The sequence below is a fragment of the Sinocyclocheilus rhinocerous genome, unplaced genomic scaffold (assembly GCF_001515625.1).
Source record: "Sinocyclocheilus rhinocerous isolate Xijiao unplaced genomic scaffold, SAMN03320098_v1.1 scaffold61, whole genome shotgun sequence".
NCBI classification, from domain to species: domain Eukaryota; kingdom Metazoa; phylum Chordata; class Actinopteri; order Cypriniformes; family Cyprinidae; genus Sinocyclocheilus; species Sinocyclocheilus rhinocerous.
This window is the reverse complement of record NW_015640445.1, coordinates 388,842-411,875: the sequence shown is the minus strand read 5'-3', so window position 1 is coordinate 411,875 and position 23,034 is coordinate 388,842. Positions and strand designations below refer to the sequence as shown.

The 23,034-nt window shown below is 39.8% G+C and overlaps 1 protein-coding gene across 1 annotated transcript; it reads right to left on the bottom strand.

Annotated features, from left to right (window-relative positions):
* Positions 1 to 2,523: 2,523 nt before the first annotated feature.
* LOC107752734 (cysteine-rich protein 2-like) lies at positions 2,524 to 20,761 on the bottom strand. The gene is made up of 8 exons (XM_016568758.1): positions 20,647 to 20,761; positions 9,405 to 9,499; positions 5,185 to 5,242; positions 4,583 to 4,717; positions 4,323 to 4,391; positions 4,128 to 4,222; positions 3,544 to 3,601; positions 2,524 to 3,376 (listed from the first exon to the last, which is right to left on the bottom strand). Exons 1-8 carry the CDS (start codon positions 20,687 to 20,689, stop codon positions 3,309 to 3,311), a joined length of 621 nt encoding a protein of 206 aa, XP_016424244.1. The 5' UTR covers positions 20,690 to 20,761; the 3' UTR covers positions 2,524 to 3,308.
* Positions 20,762 to 23,034: the final 2,273 nt, after the last annotated feature.

Below are 23,034 nucleotides of genomic sequence, written 5' to 3'. Positions count from 1 at the left end.
TGGCTTCTCTGAAGATGTTTTAATACACCATATGCTACAATTTATACAGGTAATACCTGCCAATACTGTAACACTACAACATATGTATTGCTGCAGTGATATACACAGTAGGTGTTTCACGTTAGAGCTGTTGATATATATATATATATATCAGGGGTGTCCAGTCCTGCTCCTGAAGGACCAACCAGCTCTAACTCTCTTGGCCTAGATTGGCCTAGAAGACCTAGATTAGCTGGTTCAGGTGTGTTTAAATAGGGTTGGAGCTAAACTCTGCAGGACATTGGCCCTCCAGGAGCAAGTTTGGACACCCCTGATATATATTTTAAAACCACTGGAACGCCATCTTGACCAATCACCATTCAGGTGTCAGTAGGAATCCTCTCGATCTGGAATTTTGTGTGAGGTTGAACGATTTAACAACAGGTTCACACAACTTTGTCACAAATTCACCACACTAGCTATGCTTCCATCCACCCATTTTTATGCGCATTTTGGGATATTGCATAAAAAAAAACGCGAAAGTGCGCATAAATTCTAAAAACTGTGTCGGATACATTTTTTATCCAATGAGAAAACACGCCATAAAACCATGAAGTATGATGGAAACTCATTTACAGAATAACTTCCTCAATGTGCATCAAAAAAGTAATGTGATTTTGTGCGATGGGACAGCGTAACTGGACCAACCAACGGACCAAACTCGCTGCACAGAATCTGAAATGCCTGAGCCAAAGTCTGTCGTCAGAGTGGTTCAGTATGATTACCTCCCAGAACTGAACACGACTGCACTCCCAAACAGCAGGAATCTGTCTCCGAAAGCAAAATAAAACATTGCCACATTTATTGCGTTTCATTTGCATGCTCTGAGGTAATTTATTATATACAATAAAAGCCCCACAGTGGCTTCTCCTACTGCAAATTACATTTTTCTTAGTGATATTTGGCACCAGTTTATCAGAAAGTGACAATTTTGTTCTCTTTGCTTGCTGGATGGAAACGGTGCATCATTTGCATATGTATGTGCGATAAAAAAAAAGTTAAATTCGCAACTTTCAATGGAAAGTTATTAACAGAAAGGGACTACATACATTGCTACACTATTGACAATAGACCTGCAAAATTCTGCTAATTTGATTGCACCTTAAATACAAAAAACAAACTTAAGACTTTTAGCTCTATTAATAAAGTCATTTTTGAAAGTAAATTTCAAGTGTGCTACCATTTGCAAGCCGTTTGAACTCTAGCACCAATAGTCTAGTCACATTTTATTCTGTTTTTGTACTGAGTAAAAGTATGATTAAAAAAGGAAATCTTTACAATGAATATCTTGTTCTATTGATTTTGCTAAGAGCTCAAAGCACAGACAAATCTAAGCAGACCTAATTTGACTGAATGTAACCTTAACTGGAGATCAAGAGATGTTTTCTCCAATGCTCTGAGAACTCACATCACACACTCTAAAAAATGCTGGGTTAAATACAACCCAGTGCTGGGTAAAATAGGGACAAACCCAGCAATTGGGCTGTTTTGACCCAGCGGTTGGGTTAAATGTTTAACCCAACCTTCTGGGTAATAACCCAACCGCTGGGTCAAAACAACCCAATTGCTGGGTTTGTCCCTATTTTACACAGCACTGGGTTGTATTTAATCCAGCATTTTTTAGAGTGCAGGAGTATGTTCCCAAGACAACCTTTCATTGTAAAATGGAGAAAAACCAATTACTACACAAAAGCGTTTTGTGATCAAAGCACACAAATAGACTCTGTCAGAAACATTATTCCAGTGAATGTTCAGGGCTGTTGCTGTGGATAAGTGCATAACATGAAGATCATGACAATCAAATTATTACTGGAAAATAGTAACAATGGCAGTGAATTCAAGGCCATCTGTATCAATTTACCTTAACTCCTTTATTGTTCCCATCTTGTTATAGCATGTTTCAGTACAGGAGTCACATGCACTTAAATAAAAATCCAAGACAAGGGAAAAGCTTTATGTAAACTTTAATATGGGATTAAACATACATAAGCAGCAGAACATGACGTACAGACTCTGCATAAGAAAGTTCTCCAAAGAACAAAGGCCTCATACAGCAAAAAAAAAAAATTAGAACAATAACAGTCAGAGTACGAATGCACATTCGGAAAGAATATAGTCAAATTCACTACAAACTAAAGAACTAATGGGAAACATAATACTTCAGTTTCAACACTTTGAGAAACTGGGGTTCGTTTAAAATATTCAGATCACAAACAATACAAAAGCTTATTCATATCTTTTCCTTAATCCGTTTCCATGTGTCATATAACGGTACTAGATTGGCATCAGAAATATTAGCTGCAGCTACTTGGTCACCAAGCACCAATCACATACACCCCTGTTCCCATCTGTCCCTGTGGACTTCAACTAGCTACCCCATAAATCAAGGGGTATCCAGACCTGCTCCTGGAGGGCTGCAGATTTTAGCTCCATCCTGTCCCAACACACCAGCCTGGAAGTTTCTAGTAATCTGGAAGGCCTTGATTAGCTGGTTCAGGTGTACTTAATTAGAACTGGAGCTAAACTCTGCAGGACAGTGGCCCTCTGGGAGCAGGATCTGTCCTCCCCTTAAAAATAAGAGCTTGGCCGTTTTACTTCACTGTCTGCATACATCCTGCAGACCTTCTCTTAAAATGTTTAAACTAAGAATGTTGCCATATGGCCAAAAAGTAATTCTGGGTTTGGGAATATTTTTCTGATTTATGATGATGTGCTCCCGAACGCACCTGCATGGAGCCTCTAAGGCGAGATTCATCTCTCTGTCAGCAGGCATTTCAAACAGCACGGCTCCTAAAACAAAACTCCCTCAGTGAACTTGTGTTGTTTTATCTGCTACTAGAACACACATTACACAAACATCTTACTGTACATGCAGTATTGTGGAAGTAGGGATCTTAGTTTTTCCTTTGTAGAGGAGCTACAATACAGCGTTTTAATGATAATACAAACAAAGATACTGTATACAATTAAATAAAGTACCCTTTAATGAATCATAGGACAAATCAGAAATGATTAACCAGTTCAAATTTTCCTCTTATCGGGGATAGTTGGAATTGGGGTAGACCAAAAAGAAGAGGCCAAGGGACTGTCAAGTGGTGCAGCTGGAGCTCAAGACATGATTGTAGTATGTGGCGTCACTTTTCTGCAGAAAGGTCCAAGCTGGCACAGGTTATCCGTGATAAGGCAAAAAGTGGGGCATATGTGAAAGTGCGTGAGGTACTGGTAGTGGCTGTTATTATAGTGAAGTTGGGCTTCCCAAGGATTGAAAATCAAGGCTGGGCCTCCGTGTTGGGCTCCTTGTCATAGATGTAGCTGCCAACGCCACCAGTGTTTACACCTAGAAATCCAGGAGAGTGGATCAGACTGGGTTAATAACTAATTTAGCTGAAACTGATTTAACTTGGACATATCAGGTTTTCAGTATTCATTATGATATAAAGAAAGCTGATTATTTTCTGAAAATTAAGCAATGGCTCCATCTAGAGTTGAAAACTCTCACAGTACCTTTTGGGCCGAAGAGGACAGCATAACATGGTTTATGGCAGTAGGGCTGACCATCGTGCTGCAACACACAAAAACACCTTTTAGGATAAATTCATGCATTTAGAAATAGAAATGTTTAGGTATCAGCACTTTCAACTGAATACATTTGAATATTTTTCCAATACCTTTTCATGTTTTAAGACCTGCACATCAACTACAAAATATTGCATTCATACATATATAGTGTGCCAAGTTAACATGTTATTTCTTTGGCTTCTACAGTGGTAATGTTCTTTTTGTGCAAATTAATTATCACATTAAGTCATACTGAAATGTCAGTTTTATTTTGATTAACTGTACTTACTCCCAAAGGAAATGTTCAGATAAACCTATGAATCATAATTTAAGACTTAATTTGCAGCAAATTGATTTATTACCTATTAAAAATGTTTAATGACCCATAGATGCCCTGCGGTTTATTCAAGATTTCTAATGTAAAAAAATATTCTTGATTAACTTCTTTTACATGGACAGAATTAATGAAAGAATCATGGTAGCCATCTTTGGATGTGCTCCTACTATTAGCAACTTCATTTTCCTCTCACCTCTGCGTGGCTGCCAGCTGCCAGGGTCTTACTACATCTCTCACAACGCAGGCATGGACGATGCCAGTCCTTCCCCAGTGACGTCACCTTCTCAGCTGCCGTAAGTAACAGGACATGTCATTATGCTACCACCATTTCCTATCATTAAAACCCAAGCCACAGTATGAAATGTTGTTAGGACAGAGAGAAGCATACCAAAATAGACCTTCTTGTTGCATCTGGGACACAAGTTGGCTTCCCCAGAGAAGGTAGTGATGTTTCCAGCTGAAATGAGAGATGCATGCACTCCATGATCCAAATAAACTCTGTGCAATTTGTCATATGTTTTATTGCAAAACATTTAGAATACAATTTGTAGCTAAAGGAAGATGCACACAACCTACAACCTTTATATTGTGGCATTAATTGCACATCAGAACAAGTCAGTTGCTGCTGATCTCTGCTGCTGTTTGTACCTTTAGATGGTGGCCTTGAAGATGCCGGGACCCATTTCTCCAGAGGTTTGGGTGCAGAGTCCACGGTGGATGCAGGTGGGGAAGGGTTGGTGGGAGCCTCATACACATATGAGCCTGCACCCCCAATGTTCACACCTACATAATAAACAAGGTTTCATGAAAATATCTCTCCATCATACAACATTCGTATTAAGAAATGTTTGATATGACTAATTACATTTGTTCCTTCAATAAAATTAGTTAATGCATTCGGTATCATGAACTAGCAATACTTTTACCACATTTATCTATCAAATTTCATGTTAATCTCTGCAGATACCAATACATTTTAACCATGTACATACAGCGATTTCTTCCTCAAAACAAGAATGTTCCTAATGTCCAGCAGAGGGCACTATTTAATTTCATGACAACAATGACTTAACTATTCACTCTTGCTATATGTACAAGAGTGCAAAATCTCTTAAGTCATATCAATCATTCCATAACCCAGTATGTTGTATATATGGTAAATGGGCAGAGATTAGAAGAGTTCCATGTCACATGACTTCAATCTGAAATGCTGAAATGCTCAATCTGAAAAGTGTTTCATCTCATCTCACCTTTTGGCCCAAAGAGGGCAGCATAGCATGGCTTGTGGCAGTATGGTTTCCCATCATGCTGTGAGGATGTAAAACAGAAGAAAAAACAGGATCATTTCAGGCTTATTTTTCATCAAGACTACAAGTGAATGAGTGTGCATTTGCTGGTGTAAGTTTGCAATTTAATCTGCTGCTTGTAGACCATCCTAAATGTCTAAATGCCACAGACGGTGGTTATCTTGGCGTCCACTCCCTGATAACACTCACAGCAGTTACCTGGACACAGTCTATGTTGAGGGAAAAGGACACCCAAAGTGTGCCTTGAGTGTGTCTGAATGGAAAACAGAACATATTTCAATGGCAGTTGCTCCCAGAGCCCTTTGGTCGGGGCCATGGCGGGAAAAGGTTGCCATGGGAACCGTCAGACGGCAGCTGTGTGACCGTTACAGCTGCGCGGGACAGGATAAAGGAACGGAAGGGGCAGAGAACAGTGGCCTCATGCCAGTACAAAAGTATGCACGGGGAAAAACTGTGTAATGAGCCCCACATTACAAAAAAGTCTAGCAGACACCGACCGGAAAACTTGATGTTGTAAGATGTCAATACTTCTAAAAAAGGCAAAAAAGCTACACTCGTTGACTACAGAGGTGTAGTGGTTCTGGTGTAATTCAATCAGGATCTTAAAGTGTTAGCCCAACTAGACCACTAGGGAGGGAATTTGAGGACTTCACCAACACTCCTAAGCTTTCCTGTAGCTCAAACAGTGGATCATGGTGCTAGCAACATCAAAGTCATGGATTTGATTCTTAGGCAAAGCAAGAGTTGATAAAATGTAAATGTGTACCTTGAGTGCAATGCAAGTTGCTTTGTATAAAAGCGTCTGCCAGATGTATAAATGTAAATGAAGTCTCACATATCAAGACGTTGACATGAAGTCTGGTCAACTTTACAGCTTTTTAGGGTGGGGTGGGGGGGTTCAGGGTAAATAATGTTTTATGTTTTGATTAAAAGATGTTTAATGTTAACTATCAACGAAACCCTAAGAATTCACAACATTTTTTAAAATAGTGCTCTCATTATAACGTTATGTATATGACAGTAGTTATTAATGTTCTGCATTTCTGTTTTGAGCTGCGCGCGCTGAAATTGACCAGTAGAATGAAGCATTTGATAGCAGGTTTTTAATCAATGGGATTTAACTAATCATTTATCTCATATAGAATACGCTTCGTTATTTATACAACATAACATTAATATTATGGCTTATAGGCTATCTGCACAAAATGCCCCAAATGCACATGAACATGTCTGCACGGCCTTTTGTGGACGCCTTCTTCATGCAACAACGTGCAGAAACACGGCAACTAAACTCTAAAAATTCACAGTGTTTTATTATAATAGTGTTCTCATTATAATTGTTATGTATATGACAGTCCCAGTCATAGTTATTAATATATTCTGCATTGTTGTTTGTCCTGTTCGCGCAGCGCGCTGAAGAGATAATCACCGCAGTACTTCCATGAAGCGCTTTACTGCAGCGCAACTCAACCAAATGCATCTTATATGAGATAAATAATATATACACGATATATATAACCGGCTGAAATGTTTTGAAATCACTTGTACCCTACCTGATCGAAAAAATCCAGTCTTTCACTCTGCCTGTGTCAGTTTGAGTTAAAGTTTTAAATCCCTGCCGCCAAGATGCTCCTCTGTCGGTGACGGATTATGGAAAGTGAATCTTAAATCTATAGGGGTGGTTGGATTTATTCACGCACGTTAAAATATTTATTTGAAGCTTCTTACTTTTCAGATTCTTATTTACAGCATTATTTTAATACGCTGTATATTAACTTATTGGGAGAAAACTAGTAGTTCTATCTATGTGAGTTTAGACATTTGAGCACCCCCATATAGCCAAAATGGCATGATCATAACACCCCGCGAATATCCGACTGTGAGACTGGTAGTTGAATCAGGCTCCTCCTATCGAAGCATCGAATCTTCGACTATTCGGGGTCACCCCTAGTCAAGATCCTATAGAGGAATCTGAAATGTATGGTCAAGGAAATCTACTTGCTATGCTATAAAGCTTCTCAAAGGTTAAGGGTGTGTTCACACTTTTCATGTTTGGTTCGATTAAAACGAACTCTGGTGCGATTGCTCTGTGAGTGCGGTTCATTTGAGTAAGTGTGAATACTGCCATCTAAACCCTGGTGCGCACCAAACAAATGGACCGAGACCACTAAAAAGATGGGTCTTGGTTCACTTCCAAACGAACTCTGGTGCGGTTCAAATTAAATATGAATGCAACATGGACCAAATACTTCTAAACAAACCGAAAACAGGATGTAATGGTAATGGTAAGATGCGATGCTATGAGACATGATTTGATGGTACAGAATGAGCAGTGCATCTAAAACAAAATGAGCAGAGGGCAAACGTAGAGCAATGAGAAGGTAGTGCAGCGCCACTTTAAGTCGAATACACCTATTGTTTGGAGTGTTCGTAAGCTCCATCACGAAATATACGTCATTCAACCAGGTTGTGAACGTATCACTATGCCTTAAGTTTCGGTATCTTTAGGTTTACTGTCAAAAATGCCAGTGTGAACGCTAAGTGGACCAGGACCAAATGTATTGTTTTCTTTTTTTGGTCCAGACCAAACGAACCAAGAGAACCGAACTACAAGTGTGAATGCATCCTAAATGCCATGAACCTTACAAAGGTACCAAATCAAATGACTGGTTCTTTTGTGGAACTGCTAACTAAAGCAAGTCTTGACAGTTCGGTCACCCAATAGAAACAGAAACCTTTAGTACCTGAAGGTGCTTAAGATTACTCTGACAGGATTTTAATCACTGGAGGTCGTTAAATTGCTATATTGTTAGTTAGTTTGCTGGCAGGCATTCTTGACTGCAATATCCAACTGTATTGGGCAATATCATTGGCATATGGTTTTCAGTGGTCTCGGAGGTTCATGTCACTTCAGCTCACCCACTTCTGTGTACTTTTTTTGTGGCAAATCGTTGTCAGTTGCATACCCTTGACTTCTGGAAATTGCAAATCAAAATCAGATCTTGTTTTTTGATAAGTCTCTTGACATATTGTGTGATATGCATCAGACAGATGGTGAAAAGTCTGTGGGTGTGATGTCTAAGCCAGATACAAAGCTTAGTCCATCAGCTCCCATTACAGGTCTCACTGGTCATCTCTCACCGGTCATATAGAGCAGCGCACCAGCCCACACTTTTCCCAGAGCCTCTCACATATTCTGGTAACTGAATCCAAACTCTCTCCATTCTGCCTCTACTTAACATGGCTATTCCCATAAACCCTCTCGCTTTACCCTGCCAGAATCCAAGGAGCACACTAAGGGATTATCATCTTATCCACAGGGTGAGTTCTTGTTCGATCAATGGTCTTGAAGAAAAACGTACACACATGTATTACCCATCTTCACTTTGCCCCATCCTCGTTCCTGTACCGTGTAAGACCCAACAGAAATCCCCCCATAGCAACCTGACCCACATCCAGATTTAGGCTGATGTGAGCAGTGAAGATGTTAATATGCTTACAAAGAGATTACAGAGAGAATTCCTTCTATCTGTGACTCTCTTCACAGAGTAAATGCAACACTCACAATGCAGGCGTGTCGTGTTTCCTACTCTTACCCTTGTGGAATACAGGCCTAAGGCATCATGATGGCGATTCCTCTGGCTCTAAAACATCACTGCACTGTCCTTTGCCCTCTACTGCCATTCCGATCTAGACGCAGTCATCACTGTGTGATGTAATAGGATGCTGGAAAGGTCGTGGAGAATTTCATTTGGCTTGCAGTCATGCACACAGGAACATTCGGGATGTACAAAGCTGGCCAGCTAGCTTTCAACAAATCACTGAAGACGAGCATCATAAGATACGATTACACACAGCTATCCAAAAGAGATAAGGAGGGAAAATGCTTGTTGCAACATCCTGTAGGTTTTGAGACATTCCGTTTGCTTTTTTATTTTCATGATTGCATCATTTTTACCCCTTAAATTGTGTTTATGTCATGCTAGCTCCCCACACACATAATGCCACGTGACAGGCTTCAGTCCTGGTTCTGGACTCTTCAAATAAACCACTGATCCTCTGATGGAAATGCACAGCGTCACAAAGTCAATACTCAGCTGTAGGAGTTTGAGTTTCCCCAGCTAGACTGCAGAGAGGTAGTGTGTGATCTCTGACTTACTCACCTCAGCATGGCCACCCGCTGTGAGGGTCTTACTGCAGCGCTCACACTTCAAACAGAACTTGTGCCAATCCTTCCCCAGTGATGACACTTTCTCAGCTGGGAGATGAGAAAGAGAGAGAGAAAGATTGATTTTTACACTTTTTCATTAAAAAATGTAAGTCTATACATGAAAAATCCTGCTGCCCCAATACTAAGGTATTGTCAGTGGTTGCCAAGTCCTTGAGATTGGTAGAGCATTGATGGGTGCTCACTAGGGTATTGAGGCATTGCTATTGGATATTTCACCTCACAATTTGAGGTTTAATTCATGTCCTTAGCACAAATGGTTAAAACTTAGGGTTAAATGCTTGTTCAAATCTCTAACGGAGTAACAATAACAACAATACTTGCCTTAGTGAGAAAAAAAAAAGTAAAATATTATACATGAAATCCATATGTGGTCATAATTTGTGTGCAACCTCATATAGGTGTTATATTAAAATGGAATAGAGTATTTAGCATGATTTGCTTTGGTCTTTATGATAGACTATGGTTGCATCTGAACATGTATACTTCCCTACTGTATAGTAGGCAAAAACAGTATGTGAAAAGAGCAGCATTCCCTAATTCACAGTATTCATAAAACAGCAGGCAAAAAGTACCTAGATGACCTACTACTTCCAATGAGATTTTGAAGTTAGCATCCAATGGACAATTTACTACCTCATGAGGGCAAAGAAGAGAATTGGCAGTGAAAAAAGTCGCTGGTAGGTCACAAAACAATGACAGCATATGACAAATATCTGCATTCATACTACACACATTCATACAATACACAGTAGGACTCATTTTTTCAATGGTCTAGTCAGAGAGTATGCGATTTCAGACACATTCAATGTCATATTGTGATAATAATGTGTTGCTGCCCATAGTGGACCTGCCCATAACCACACCCCAGAATCTCTTATCCTCTAAACGTGGGCAGGAGCTTTTTTTTTTTTTTACTATAGTGTATAAGAATTTAGATGTTACTTTTATGCTGTGAGTTTCCCTTCCACTCATATCTTGATGACTGCAGCCCCTGATAAGTTATGAATGTGCCATGGAAACTTCCTGTCTGAGAATCCAAGATCCTAAAAGAACTAAAGTATGTAGTGCATTTCCTCAGGAGGTTAAAGCAAAGAGCCTCTCCCTGTCGTGAAGGCAACAGTGAGCGGGAGTCTCCACACAGCATTATTAATGGTGGATTTGCATAATTTTCAGATCCAGCAAGCTTCATGTTTCGAGGATGTGTGCTGGTCTGGGCATTTTCATTCTGATAATCAATGTGACATAATATTACATAAAATCAATGAAAAGCACTGGCCTCATTGTGAGGGGTCACAGCGGTTCATTCCATAGCTGAGATGTGTTGACATAAAACACAAGGAAATGCAGTGGCGGGGCTAATTAGAACCGGACAGCTAAGTGACGACATAAACAGTACAGAGACCCACTGCTCCATTTCCCCTCCTGTCCCGTTTCTTCAGGAGGGTCCTGGGAGACTTCCCCAGACCTAATATTACTCTTTCCATTTATATATCTCGCTCTCAAGTCAATACATAAGGCAGGACTGCTGGGACAGCTCTCTCACTTCAGAGGAAACACCTTCGCTTATCAAAACAGGGCACAATCAGCTAGAGAGAACAATCCGTTTCCTCCTGCTCTCCCCTACTTCCTAGCTTTCCCGCCTGGAGAAGTACAGTATTGTTTTTGTTCTGTCAGTTTTGCAGCCCTCTTAGTCTGTCTCTCGGGTGGTCTAGGTCAGTACAGAAGAGATCAGTTTCACCATCAGAGAAGGAGATTTTATACTGCTAAAGACTCCTATTCCACTGAGATACACAAGTATACTCACACACGGAGGCGTAGCAACAATTTAAAATGTGTGGGCATGAATGTTTAAAAAGTATGATAATCTCTGGGACAAATGTTGAAACAGTTGGTATCTTTACATTTTCTAAAGAAAATGAGAGTTAAACTTGCCTGTGCAATACTTGCCGCCACACTGCAAGGGTGCTGTTAGTGGTTGCCAGGCATTGCAGGGCGGTGAAGTTTTAAGTGCATTGCAAAGTGGTTACTGGGGTTTTCTAAATGGTTGTTTACTGGCACAAGTCAAAAGAGTCCACTCTGAGGTTCTGGTCTCTGTAAATTTTAGGTCCCTCCTTGAATCTGAGGGATTTTTTCACAACTTATTTAACATCAGATAAACATCTTTAATTTGCCTAGAAAAGTGCACAACTCTCTTTAAACAGATACATGTTTTTTTTTTTTTTTTTTAAGTTATTGCCTTTTATTCAGCAAAGGTTCGCGAGCCAGAACACGAAATCGAACCCAGCCCAGATGCATGATTTGAGGAATCATTTATGCATAGCACATTGATAATACCAGCATCAGTTTCATACGGAAGTACAACAATTAAACGATAAGGGGACATAATACGTTTTAGGAGGGCGTGGACGAGTCTTAACTTTTATAAAGAATATCTCTTTGGGTTTGAGACTTTAGTCTTTGCAACTTTAGGGATCCTATCTATTCACAAACAGCTTGTAACACTCCAAAGAGAAAGGAAAACTTGAAATCACATCATATGACTTCTTTAATCTTGAGTACCTATAGAGTAGTATTGCATCTGTCATATCACCGAAGAGTCTTTAGTTTTAGCAGATTTATAAAAGACAGACACAGCTTTAGGCTTCTCTTAGAAAACAAGCTCTTGGGAGGTGTGTCGTGGGCAAAGCTAAAGAAACACGAGCACGCGAAGATTTGCGTAGTGATCGTCTGCAAGCTGTGACATCGACATAAATAAAACAGGAACAAAAAACTTTATTGAACTAAATTTTATTTAATTTGTTTATAAAAAGTTATCTTTCCCTCACAACCAAAAACACACTTCTTTGGTAACTGTTGATTTTGTGATTTAAAAACAAAACGACAAATTCTTCTCAAGCAAGTCCTGTGCAGTGCTGCAGACAACTTTCGTAACCCAAATGAAGCACATTGACGGGCGTGCTCCCGCTCTGTCTGATACAAGGAATTCCTTATTTCAGGAATTGTCCATACAAGGAATTCCTCCCTTTATGACGTAATGAAGGGCCATACTCGAGAAAAAAAAAAAAAAACTTTCCAAAACTTTTATACGAACCCTGAAGGAGTGTATTTGGCACAGAAATACTCCAACAAACATCCAACTCATTTTTTTTTTGTTTAGCATGAGAATTCAAATCTTTAGCAGTGTAAATAAGTCAGAATGCATGAAATAGCTTTAGACCTCCCCTTTAAAGATAAAAAAAGAAAAATAGTTATGTACTATAAATGTAACCCTATTACTAACACAGGCATCATATCCAAATTAATTCTAGGCTCACACTGGAGAGATGTAGAGATCCAGACAGCATAAATCACTGGTTTTCCAGCAGGAGGCTAATCCAAGATAAGTGAGATTTCACAGTCAATGGCCCAACTGGGTATAAAGAGAGAGAGTATCTCTGCAGGGAAGATGCCAATGCCAATGACTACTACACAACGGTAAGTGTGTGTACGTGGTGGTTGACGAAGTGCAGATGAACAGAGTTGCCATTAAAAGGGCTTCTGTTGTTGTACAAGAGGTTGCTGGGGAGCCGTTTCAGTTATTGGCGTAGTTTTGCGTGGGAGGAGGGAATCGCTAATCGCTCATCAAGCTGAATAGACCCCTGGACGACCTCCAGTCACACTCTAACACACATTCTTTTACTACGGCCAAAGGAAATCAGTGTCTTGGGTGGTATATTTACAAGAAGCTTTGTCCGCAGACAAAACTGCAAGCCTGGTTTCTGCTTTCCAATAGTAACGGTGCGACTACAGCGATATCCTAACAGCACTGTCATCTCGTTCGTCCCTAAGGGAATCCATTCGACCGGTGAGGGAAGACACGGGAGACCAGAGAGGGCTTCATTAAAGAGTCAGGTTACCTTGGATGCGAGGTGTAGATGCATGAGAGCCGTAATGGACGGCTGTGTAAGACTATACGAGAGGTTGCAGTACCTCCCAATGTCCGGCTCTATTGAGCACACGCAGTGCAATATGTACACCTGATCGCTGATAAGCTTCTTAGTGCTTTGTTTTGAGCTGCAGAGGTAATCTCTTTAGTCCTGCTGGTACTGTCTGTAGAGGTAACATCTCCTGTCAGCCATTAGATCTTGTGTTTTCCCTCAGTTTACCCCACAATTAAATCAGACGATAACACCTCAAACACCAGGTCAACTGATCCATGAACAACACAGAGGTTTGTTTAATGTGTTTTGGCTGGCGTGCAAAGGGAGAGTAAACGAAACCCTCAGCGCCTTCACACGAATGAGCTTGTGCCATCTCAGCAGAACAGATGCAGGTTTGGATGTGGGCTAATGGGGTTGCACTGTGCAGTCAGCTCTCATTTCGAAAGCAAATCTGTCACAACAACAACTCTCTCTACCAAACAAGAGTCATTTGAGATTTAATGAAGTCAACATTACTAAGCAAGATTTATCAACCTGATATCATGTAAATAAGTCTCTCTGTAAACATGTCATGCTCAATATCCTGGGGTTGTTCCAGAATAGAAGAGGCTCTCAAAGAGTCTTACTCTGCCAAAAAAAAAAATAATCAAGTCGTGAGAGAAAGATGCATCAACCTCTGTTTAATCATTCTTATTAAGTTTGTCTAGGCACAACAGATCCATCTATCTCTCTGCAACATGGGGACACTGCATTTCTATTTGTTCAAGTGTTTTTCTTTAGACAGCGAGGATTTTTATTTTTGATACCACTGTATAATTGACCCTTCCCTTCCTTGTAACCAAGGGGGAAGCTTCACCCTCTTGGTTTCTATTGCAAATTCAGACAAGCTTTATGGAACACCCCTATTGCAAGAAAGCTGTAAGATGAACTGTAATAATATATCCTCTCTGGCTACATTATGTCACTATTATAGGGGCAGTTGTGTCATAATGGTTAGAAAGTCAGAATTGGAACCTGAAGGTCTTGGGTTTGATTCTCAGTCCTGGCAGGAAATGTAGGTGGGGGAGTGAATGAACAGTGCAGTTGAGTAAGGCACCTAACACCCAATTGCTCCCCGGGCTTCCCACAGCTTCGTGTGTGTGTTTTAGGCCACAGTTATAGTTTGCCCTTTGTTTTTTTATATGGAAGTTCACAGGAAGTGATAGAGCAGAGGGGAACGGAACCGGGAAAAGATTGAATGCAGAGACTTGAACAAGAGTGGCCAAAGTGCTATTGTGCGATATGTTGGAGCACTGCCCACAAGGCTATGGCTTCAGTAAATAACGTTTTTTTAAGGTGGGACTTAGCAAAGGGTCAATAAGGTGGGTTTAAGCGAGGTCAGTACAAAGCTGTATTCAAAAGTGGAAGATTTATCCACTTTATTTTTAATGTAAGAGTGCCTTGTTGAAAAAAACAGCATATGCTGAAGCATGGCTGCTGGTTTGAGCTGGTTTAAAATGGTTCTTAGCTGGTCATGTGCTGGTCCTAAGCAACTAGCTCCTGCTCAGGACCTGCTCAGGACCAGCTTAGGACCAGCACATGACCAGCTTAAACCAGCTCATGACCAGCTAAGGACCATCTTAAACCAGCTCAAACCAGCAGCCATGCTTCAAAACATACCTAACCAGCATATTCTGGATTTTTCAACAGGGTGTACATGGCCATTTTTAACTTAAATGTGCAAGGCTTCTGGTGTCAACCCCAACCAGTTATTTTAGCTGTACAAAAAACAGTTTGCTATGCTTCTTGATATTACTATCATATTATTTTATTACTGTAAAGTGTAAACTGTAATCATAAACACTTTGGTTTCTAGTGCAAATAGTTTTACAGTTTACTGTACATTGTTATTCTTTTTAGTTATTTACCTATAATGGCTAATGAATCAGAAATCTCACACATTCACAGGAAATACCTTACAACAGCGTTGAAAAATAAGGTGGCTAAGGAGGCCCTACAAATGTGCGGTCCCTAAAAGTTGACATGAAACTACATTTGCAACCCTTTAACTGTCGGCAAGGCCAAATCACCTAGTAACCTAAACAACGCCTAAATGGCCGTCCGGCTATTGATTAACATTATTTCCTGGCTTTTGGTTTAATTTCAGAGTTGTGCAAGATGAAACACTGTGTAGACCAACCTTTGTTTGCATAATATATAAGACCAGGAATGTGTATTTAGAAAGTAAATAGGGCCATTTTTCATGAAATGAAATCTGATGCTTAGTCCTGCACTAACGAGAAAAAGAAATTGATAAGGAAGGTCTGTTATATGCTGATCCTGCCTGAGATGTAATCACAAATAAACAGCGCTAGGCCTCAACAACATTTACACAGCTGAACACCCTATAGGCTCCACAGCAGGAATGCACTCTAAAACCTACTCCATCATCCTCAGCAGAGACTTTCAGTGTGTTAAAATAGTTTTTTATAAAACTTAAAACTCCAAAAAAGTATAAACAAACAAGTACTTACTGGTTGGCACTGGCTTGACATTAACTCTGTACATGGTTTGAAGAACCGGCCATGCAAGTTCCTAACAGAGATCAGGACTCAAAAGATGGGCAAAATGACATGCGTTATATATCCGTCCACTCAATGTGGTCACACACATGGAAATAAATTTGAAAGGCAGGGACAGATTTGCTTCCACTTCAACAGCCATTAATGTGGACCCATCTGTTCAGAGCACTACTATTATACTGTACTCTATCCTGACTGTGTCCCCTCATACTGCAAAAGCAACATGCACGCCATCTGGGTCCAACATGGTGCTTCGCTTCGAGTCACTGATTACAGCCTGACCCGCTAGCCCTGCACCTGAGGGCCTTCAGGCCTTAGCCAAACATGTACGATCACACACAGAGATAAAACGAGGTAAACTGTAGCTCAAATGTACACAAAATCATTACATGCCCTTCATGGCTCCAGTAAGCAGGGAGATGATTGCTGTGGTTAGTTCCCATGATCCTCAGCTTTTTTAGCTATAAATAATACACATGCTGTTCTCAAATCGTGTTCTGTAGCTCTGTTTAATGACCCTACTCTTCTATGATGACCCTGCCCATAGCCATCAACTCCTGAGTGACAGTTCCTTCTCCAAACAAATCTCAAATAGGCGTCTGATTGCGAGCTTGGTTTTTCAATTTGCAGCGGCTTGTGAATTTCCTTACAGTAGTGCGGAAAGGCTGGGTATGGTTTGGGCCCTCGCTGCACAGATGTGGCCCTGCTGATGCAAGGCACGGCAAGATGTCTGTCTCTTCGCAGTTTCCTCTTGATATAAATTAGGCAACCTCGTGATTTTCAGTTGTCTGGCTTGAATGAGAGCTACATGTGCCCGTGTGCTACTGCAGTGCCCATGGCTGTCAGTACAAATCAATGCTGCCTCGTGGTGCTCAGCCTCAATCAGCTTCCCTGCAGCCAATATGAAACTCTACTGGTCCTCACATTTCAGTGGTTGGGTGAATATCATGAAATCTATTATGAACAGGCTGGATCACATTGCATTACAAAATCAAAAGAAAGAAATTGCTGCAGTAATGTAAAATGTTTCGCATTGTAACACTTTTCTGACAATTAAGCACATTTTATTTTCCAATTCTAATTATAGTAATGCCTTAAAATATTCATTACTATAACATAAAAAACTAGTATTTATGTAAAATATATAATAAATCTATAATTTATGTAATTTCAGTGTAGTTTACTTTTAAACTATACATTTTGTGAAATTCAACCAGTTAAAATTCAGAATTTTTATTTTAAAAGATTCTGATACATTCATGGGGTGATTTATGAACATTCTAGAGAGGAAAAAATACACACAGCATTAAATTCTCCTTGATGTGTCTCCAGGTAGAGCAAATTTATGGACAAATTATGCATGTGTGCAGGCCTTCGGGTAAGTCGAATTAGAATAATGTCAGTTTAAAGGCTAGTCCCATAAAACACAAGTAATTACATGATGGCTTAGGTCTTTTTTCTTGCTAACCTTGCAACAAGCGCAAAAAAAACCCCCAACATCTTGTAACTATGGTCGAGGTTCATGCCTGGCAGGAATCCTGACAGACAAGGCAAACGGCCCCCAATTCTGACTCCCAGGATTACGCAATGCCCTTAAACAGTAGACAAAAATACAAGAAGTGGCATTATATAACCAATTCTGCACATTAAAACAGCTTGTGAGGCAGCCATGTGGAAAACACAGGGTTTTAATGGGTATAAGCAATAAAAGTAAATCTGAAACGGTGAGAGATGGGGACAGAGAGAGAAAAAAGGAAAAGTGAGGGGTGGTATGTACAACTCCCCATTAAACCAACGGTTTGTCTGCCTGTATCTGAAACCAAAGGATGACATAATAGACATGCCCTCTCACATTTCGATGTGACTGGCATCTAAGAAAGAAAGCATTCCTAACTTCTATTCAAGAGTGAGCACAGGCCTTGAAGGGAGAGCAGTGAAAAAGAGAAAAGATGAAGGAAAGTGAAAGAAGCAGATTCTTTGTTTTGTCAGATTCTCTCTCGTCAGTGAGATTTGATACGATGCAAGTGAGCTCTGTCTGCCATTAATAGGGACAGGTTTTCTATCACATAAATTTTTTACATTTGTTTACTTACAATGCTGCCTTTGTTTTTTAGGCATACATGACTTGCTTCCAAAGGTTGTGTTCAAATGTGAAAGTGGACACAATGCCGATAATATTTTTCAGAGTACAGACTCTCAAATTTGGATAGCCCACCCATTTTGAATTGAAGTATGAAAAATGGTAAAGTACTGATTCAATGTGTCACCTTTGAATGTGAGAAATTAAGCTTTTACGCTTGCTCTTGTGTAAGAAAGCCACAGCATCTGCTAACAGCTGTTCAATAAACGAATAAAAGGTTCAACCGAAAGTTTGAAAAGTTTCCTCTCAATACAGTGGCTTACCACTTGAAACAGGAAAGGAATTTACAGGAACACATGCACTAACTCCCACAAACTCAATTTGGAAATACCATCTGGAACAGCTGGGTTTGCAACCAAACCAGTTTGTTTTTTTATTTAATATGTTACATTTAATATTGAATATAAACTAGGAATGCAAATTAATATTAATAGATAAATAAAAAATAACAATGAAATAATAAACAATAATATCAATATTATTCGTGATTATTTCGATTATTATTTAATAAAGCCTTATTGCTGGTTTCTGCTCATTCATGTCTAGACTGTGGATCTGGATGCAGCATTCACCGTCAACCTCAAATATTCCACTTGGTGACATTTCCATATTCAGAGGAAACACACTTTGAGGACCAAAAGAGGAGAACCGCACCCCTGCTCTTCCACAGCTGCATGGAATGCGTCTTGGCTTCAACGTGAGTCTAATAAAAGCACAGTCACCCACATCCATCTCCACCAACTCCCTCATGACATAAACTGAGGTCTTGGGTGAAACCCTGCATTGTCCTTTCTTCTGCCCTATGGCATCATGGACCATAAGACTGAAAAAAAAAATGTCAGAGACGTTCCTCTCTTGCGCCCAATAAAATAAAAATGCAGCAAGCATTTTGTCTGTCTCCATCAAAACCAGCCATCATGTCTTATTTAGACTTCAAAACCTGTATGTTTTAAAGCAAAATTGCTATTTTTGATGTTATATGAGTGATTTTGCATATTATTAAGCCTGTGAACTAAATGGAAAAATTAATACATTTTGTCGTCCTATGTGAAATCTGGATCCTGAAGCATAACCAGCTGAAAAACAGCCAAGCTAGAGAACTTTCTGCCCACCCACTAGACACATAGCCATGAAAAGAGCTGCACTTGCTTTTATATAACAGCACCTCGCTCACTACATCAATTTAAAACCACCCGACAGCTTTATTGGTCGTGTGTTAAGGCTGTTCTGTTGACACACAGATTAATACAACATAAATAAGAGCTGAATAATCATCTCAGTTTCCACCACAAAGGCTCTGATGCACTGATGAATAACCTTATAAATATGAGAGCATGGATGATAAGGTCAAGTGGCAGAGAGGCTATTCAACTGTTTAATGGCTTGAGAGGTATATATTGAGCAGATATCAATGCTGTTGGCCTGAAAATGGATATAAATGAAAATAAGAGGTCCTTCATTCGCTATGATCTTTCAGCTCCCAAAACATCCACACCAAGAGCCACATGCTGTATTATTTAAGAAAACATCTGAGCCTATAAAAGCAAAGTAAATCAACTTTCAAGCTTTCATTTTAGTGTTTATAAAAATAGCCACTCATCTGGTCAAAAGAGAAAAATAGCCCCTCATCTGGTCATGTTTAAAAAGAAGAGAAAGATGATTGTAAGATGTAGACAGGACTTAGATACAACTGTTCATTATTAATGTTACAGAAGTGGGCAATAAAATTGTCTGAATATAAACTGGCTGTCATTGCACTCAGCAGTCTGAAAGTAAAAAGCTGGCATTCAAAGTTTATCTTTGCATATTTATTTCTATCTCTGGTACTTTCCACAAATACAGTACAAAATAGGGCAAAAAAGGCTTTTCCCCCTCTTTCTTAAATGGTCAGGGACTACATTTTATATGCATCATCATATGTCTAAAAACAATTTAAAACCATGATTTGTGAGATTTTGTCACATTTTACACAAAACATTTACATCAAACATAGATGTCAAAATTAAATCTACAGAACTTATAAATTAAAGAATTTATAAATAAATATAATGGATAAATAATATATTTTAAATAGTTTAATATATAAAACAGAATTTATAATATTAATAAATAAAAACAAATAAAATATAAGATGATAATTAAACATAGCTTTGGAACAATGAACTGATATAAATAAAATCGCAAAGAAAAACACGGAATTTGTCCCTCTAAGCACTACAAAAGTCACGGAAATCCCGTATTCATGGAATGCACCGCATCTTTTCGTTAGCAAGTTGAAGAAATAATTTTGGGGAGTTTTGAAAGAGGTGAGTGCACTAGAAAGTATAAGTGAATCCCTGAAAGCGGTGAAGTGAGTGATTATCCGCAGACGCATTTATTTTACAATCTATCGCAAACTCTCAGATGTTTAAATCCGTTTTATCAGCACCTGTGTAAACAAACAATCGCTTTCCACGATTATACATCGTGGAAGTCATTTATCATATCAAAATATAACGGTGAATGTATTTTTAATAGAGTTTCAGAATTAAACCGAAAAGTAAACAAACTTACCAAAATAAACAGTCTTTTCGCATTTAGGGCACTTTGAAGCCATCGTCTCTTGAAGTGGATCCTGTCACTCAGCGTCAGGTTTGTCTTCCACGCGCGCAAGTTGACCAATGGCTTGAGAGCGGGAGCGCATCCACTGAAAGCGCCACGCTGGTTTTGCATAGCCCCGCCCTCTCTCACAGGTATGTTTGAGCGCTGCGCTTTTCGCTTCTCTCATTGGTCAGGCTAACGGTCAGTTATCAAGCGGGCGGGGGCTCCTGTCTGCCACTGGCTCTTCCTTTTTACATCCTTCAGCGGGAATGTGAAAGGCTTCCAACAAAGGTTCCTTTCACTTCTCATGAATAGAGAGATTCTTCAGCACTTGCCAGACCGTGGAAATCAGAGGGAGAAAGATATTGGCAAGTCCCAGTCATGCTCACAACACTTCTCTTTTTGTTTGGGGTTGAGGTCACTGTATGGCAGTGTTACGTTTTTGACTAGTTTGTCCCTTACATCACTGTTCCACACACCCAAAAATGTCTGTCACCCATGTCTTTTTTTAGACTCAGGTCTTTGCCAGCTCTTACAGGCTTTTGCCTTGACCATGTGTCTACGTCATTTCTCTCTCAAACTGATCAGTCAGCTGAGCAGATGTCCACCTTTTCCTGACTCTACACTCCTTTGACAGTTACACGCAACCAAGTCCTGTTGTCTCCCATAAATCTCCAAATTGCTTAGTCGACTAGTCAAACAGAACCCTGACATAGTACTGTTGTAAAAAAGTGCCTCTTGATACCTATGTGACTATTGACTCGCGCTCTACCTATAGCTGATTTCAGTGAGAGGAATGTGAATCTTGCAGCGTCCAGTTTATTCAAGTTCATTTGTGTGTCGGTGTTACAGCGTCAGTAAGTTTGCTGTATTAGCACATTTGCACAGCTGCAGTGCAGGGAGTTGCTGTGTTGGCTTGGCGGGACGAAACCTTAATGCTTGTTGTGAAGTAATGTTTTTTTAATGACTAAAAGGTGGAAAATTACAACAATTATAGCATTTTAAAACTCTAATGCAGTGGCACTCGTATAAAATGTTAATTTTTGATATTTTTGGAGCAATTTTGCTCAAAACCTCTCAATGAATCCTTTCCAGGCAATGACTGCCTTAAGTCTGGAACTCATGGACATCACCAGAGACTGGGTTTCCTCCTTTGTGATGCTTTGCCAGGCCTTTGCTGCAGCTGACTCAGTTGTTGTCTGTTTGTGGGTCTTTCTGCCTTTAGTTTTGTCTTCAGTAAGTGAAATGCATGTTCAATCGGGTTGAGATCAGGAGATTGACTTGGCCATTGCAGAATATTCCACTTTTTTACCGTCAAAAACTCCTGGGTCGTTTCTGCTGTATGTTTTGGGTCATTGTCCACTTGCGCCGTCCAATCAACTTTGCTCCATTTGACTGAATCTGGGCAGAGAGTACATCCCTATACACTTCAGAATTCATCCGGCTGCTTCTGTCTTCTGTCACGTCTTCACTAAACACCAGTAACCCAGTGCCACTGGAAGCCATGCATGCTCATGCTATCACACTGCTCCGCCATGTTTCAAAGATGATGTATGTTTTGGATCATGAGCTGTTCCAAGCCTTCTCCATACTTTTTTCTTCCCGTCATTCTGGTACAGGTTGATCTTAGTTTCAGCCGTCCAGAAAAATAATGCTTTCCCAGAAGTGGTCTGGCTTTTTTAGATGTTTTTTTGGCAAAGTCTAATCTGGCATTGTTTGCACCTTGTGGTGAACCCTCAGTATTTGCTCTGGTGAAGTCTTCTCTTGATTGTAGACTTTGACAGTGACACATCTACTGTACCTCCTGGAGAGTGTTCTTCTCTTGGCATTGTTCTTCTCTTGGCTGGATGTTGTGAAAGGGTTTTTCTTTACAATGGAGAGGATCATCCACCACTGTTGTCCTCCGTGGACGTCCATGCCTTTTATGTTGCTGAGCTCACCAGTGCATTCTTTTTTTCTCAGAATGTACCAAACTGTTGATTTGGCCGCTCTGAATGTTCCTGCTATCTCTCTGATGGATTTGTTTTGACTGCATGATGTGGGTTCACAGCAACAGCTTCCAAATGTAAATGGCACACTTAATCAACTCCAGAACTTTGACTCCAGCTTAATTGATGTAGAAATAATGAAGGAATAGTCCACGCCTGTCCATGAAAGAGCTTTTGAGTCAATTGTCCAATTACTTGAAAAAGGGGGGAGGTACATATTAAAGAGCTTGTATTCCTTAACCTTTCCTCCAATTTTGATGTGAATACCCACAAATTAAAGATCAGAGTGTGCATTTTAAGCCCATATTCATTATATAACTGTTACTTTAATATGTTTTGGTCAGCAGCTAAAATATTAAAAATTGTGCCTGTG

Bases quoted from the DNA above. Each gene is read 5' to 3' on its own strand.
- LOC107752734 (XM_016568758.1), bottom strand. From the start codon at position 20,689: ATGGCTTCAAAGTGCCCTAAATGCGAAAAGACTGTTTATTTTG. The intron at 9,500-20,646 runs GTAAGTTTGTTT...CTCATCTCCCAG, and splicing joins CGAAAAGACTGTTTATTTTG to CTGAGAAAGTGTCATCACTG. The intron at 3,602-4,127 runs GTGAGAGGAAAA...TGTGTGTTGCAG, and splicing joins CAGCTGGCAGCCACGCAGAG to CACGATGGTCAGCCCTACTG.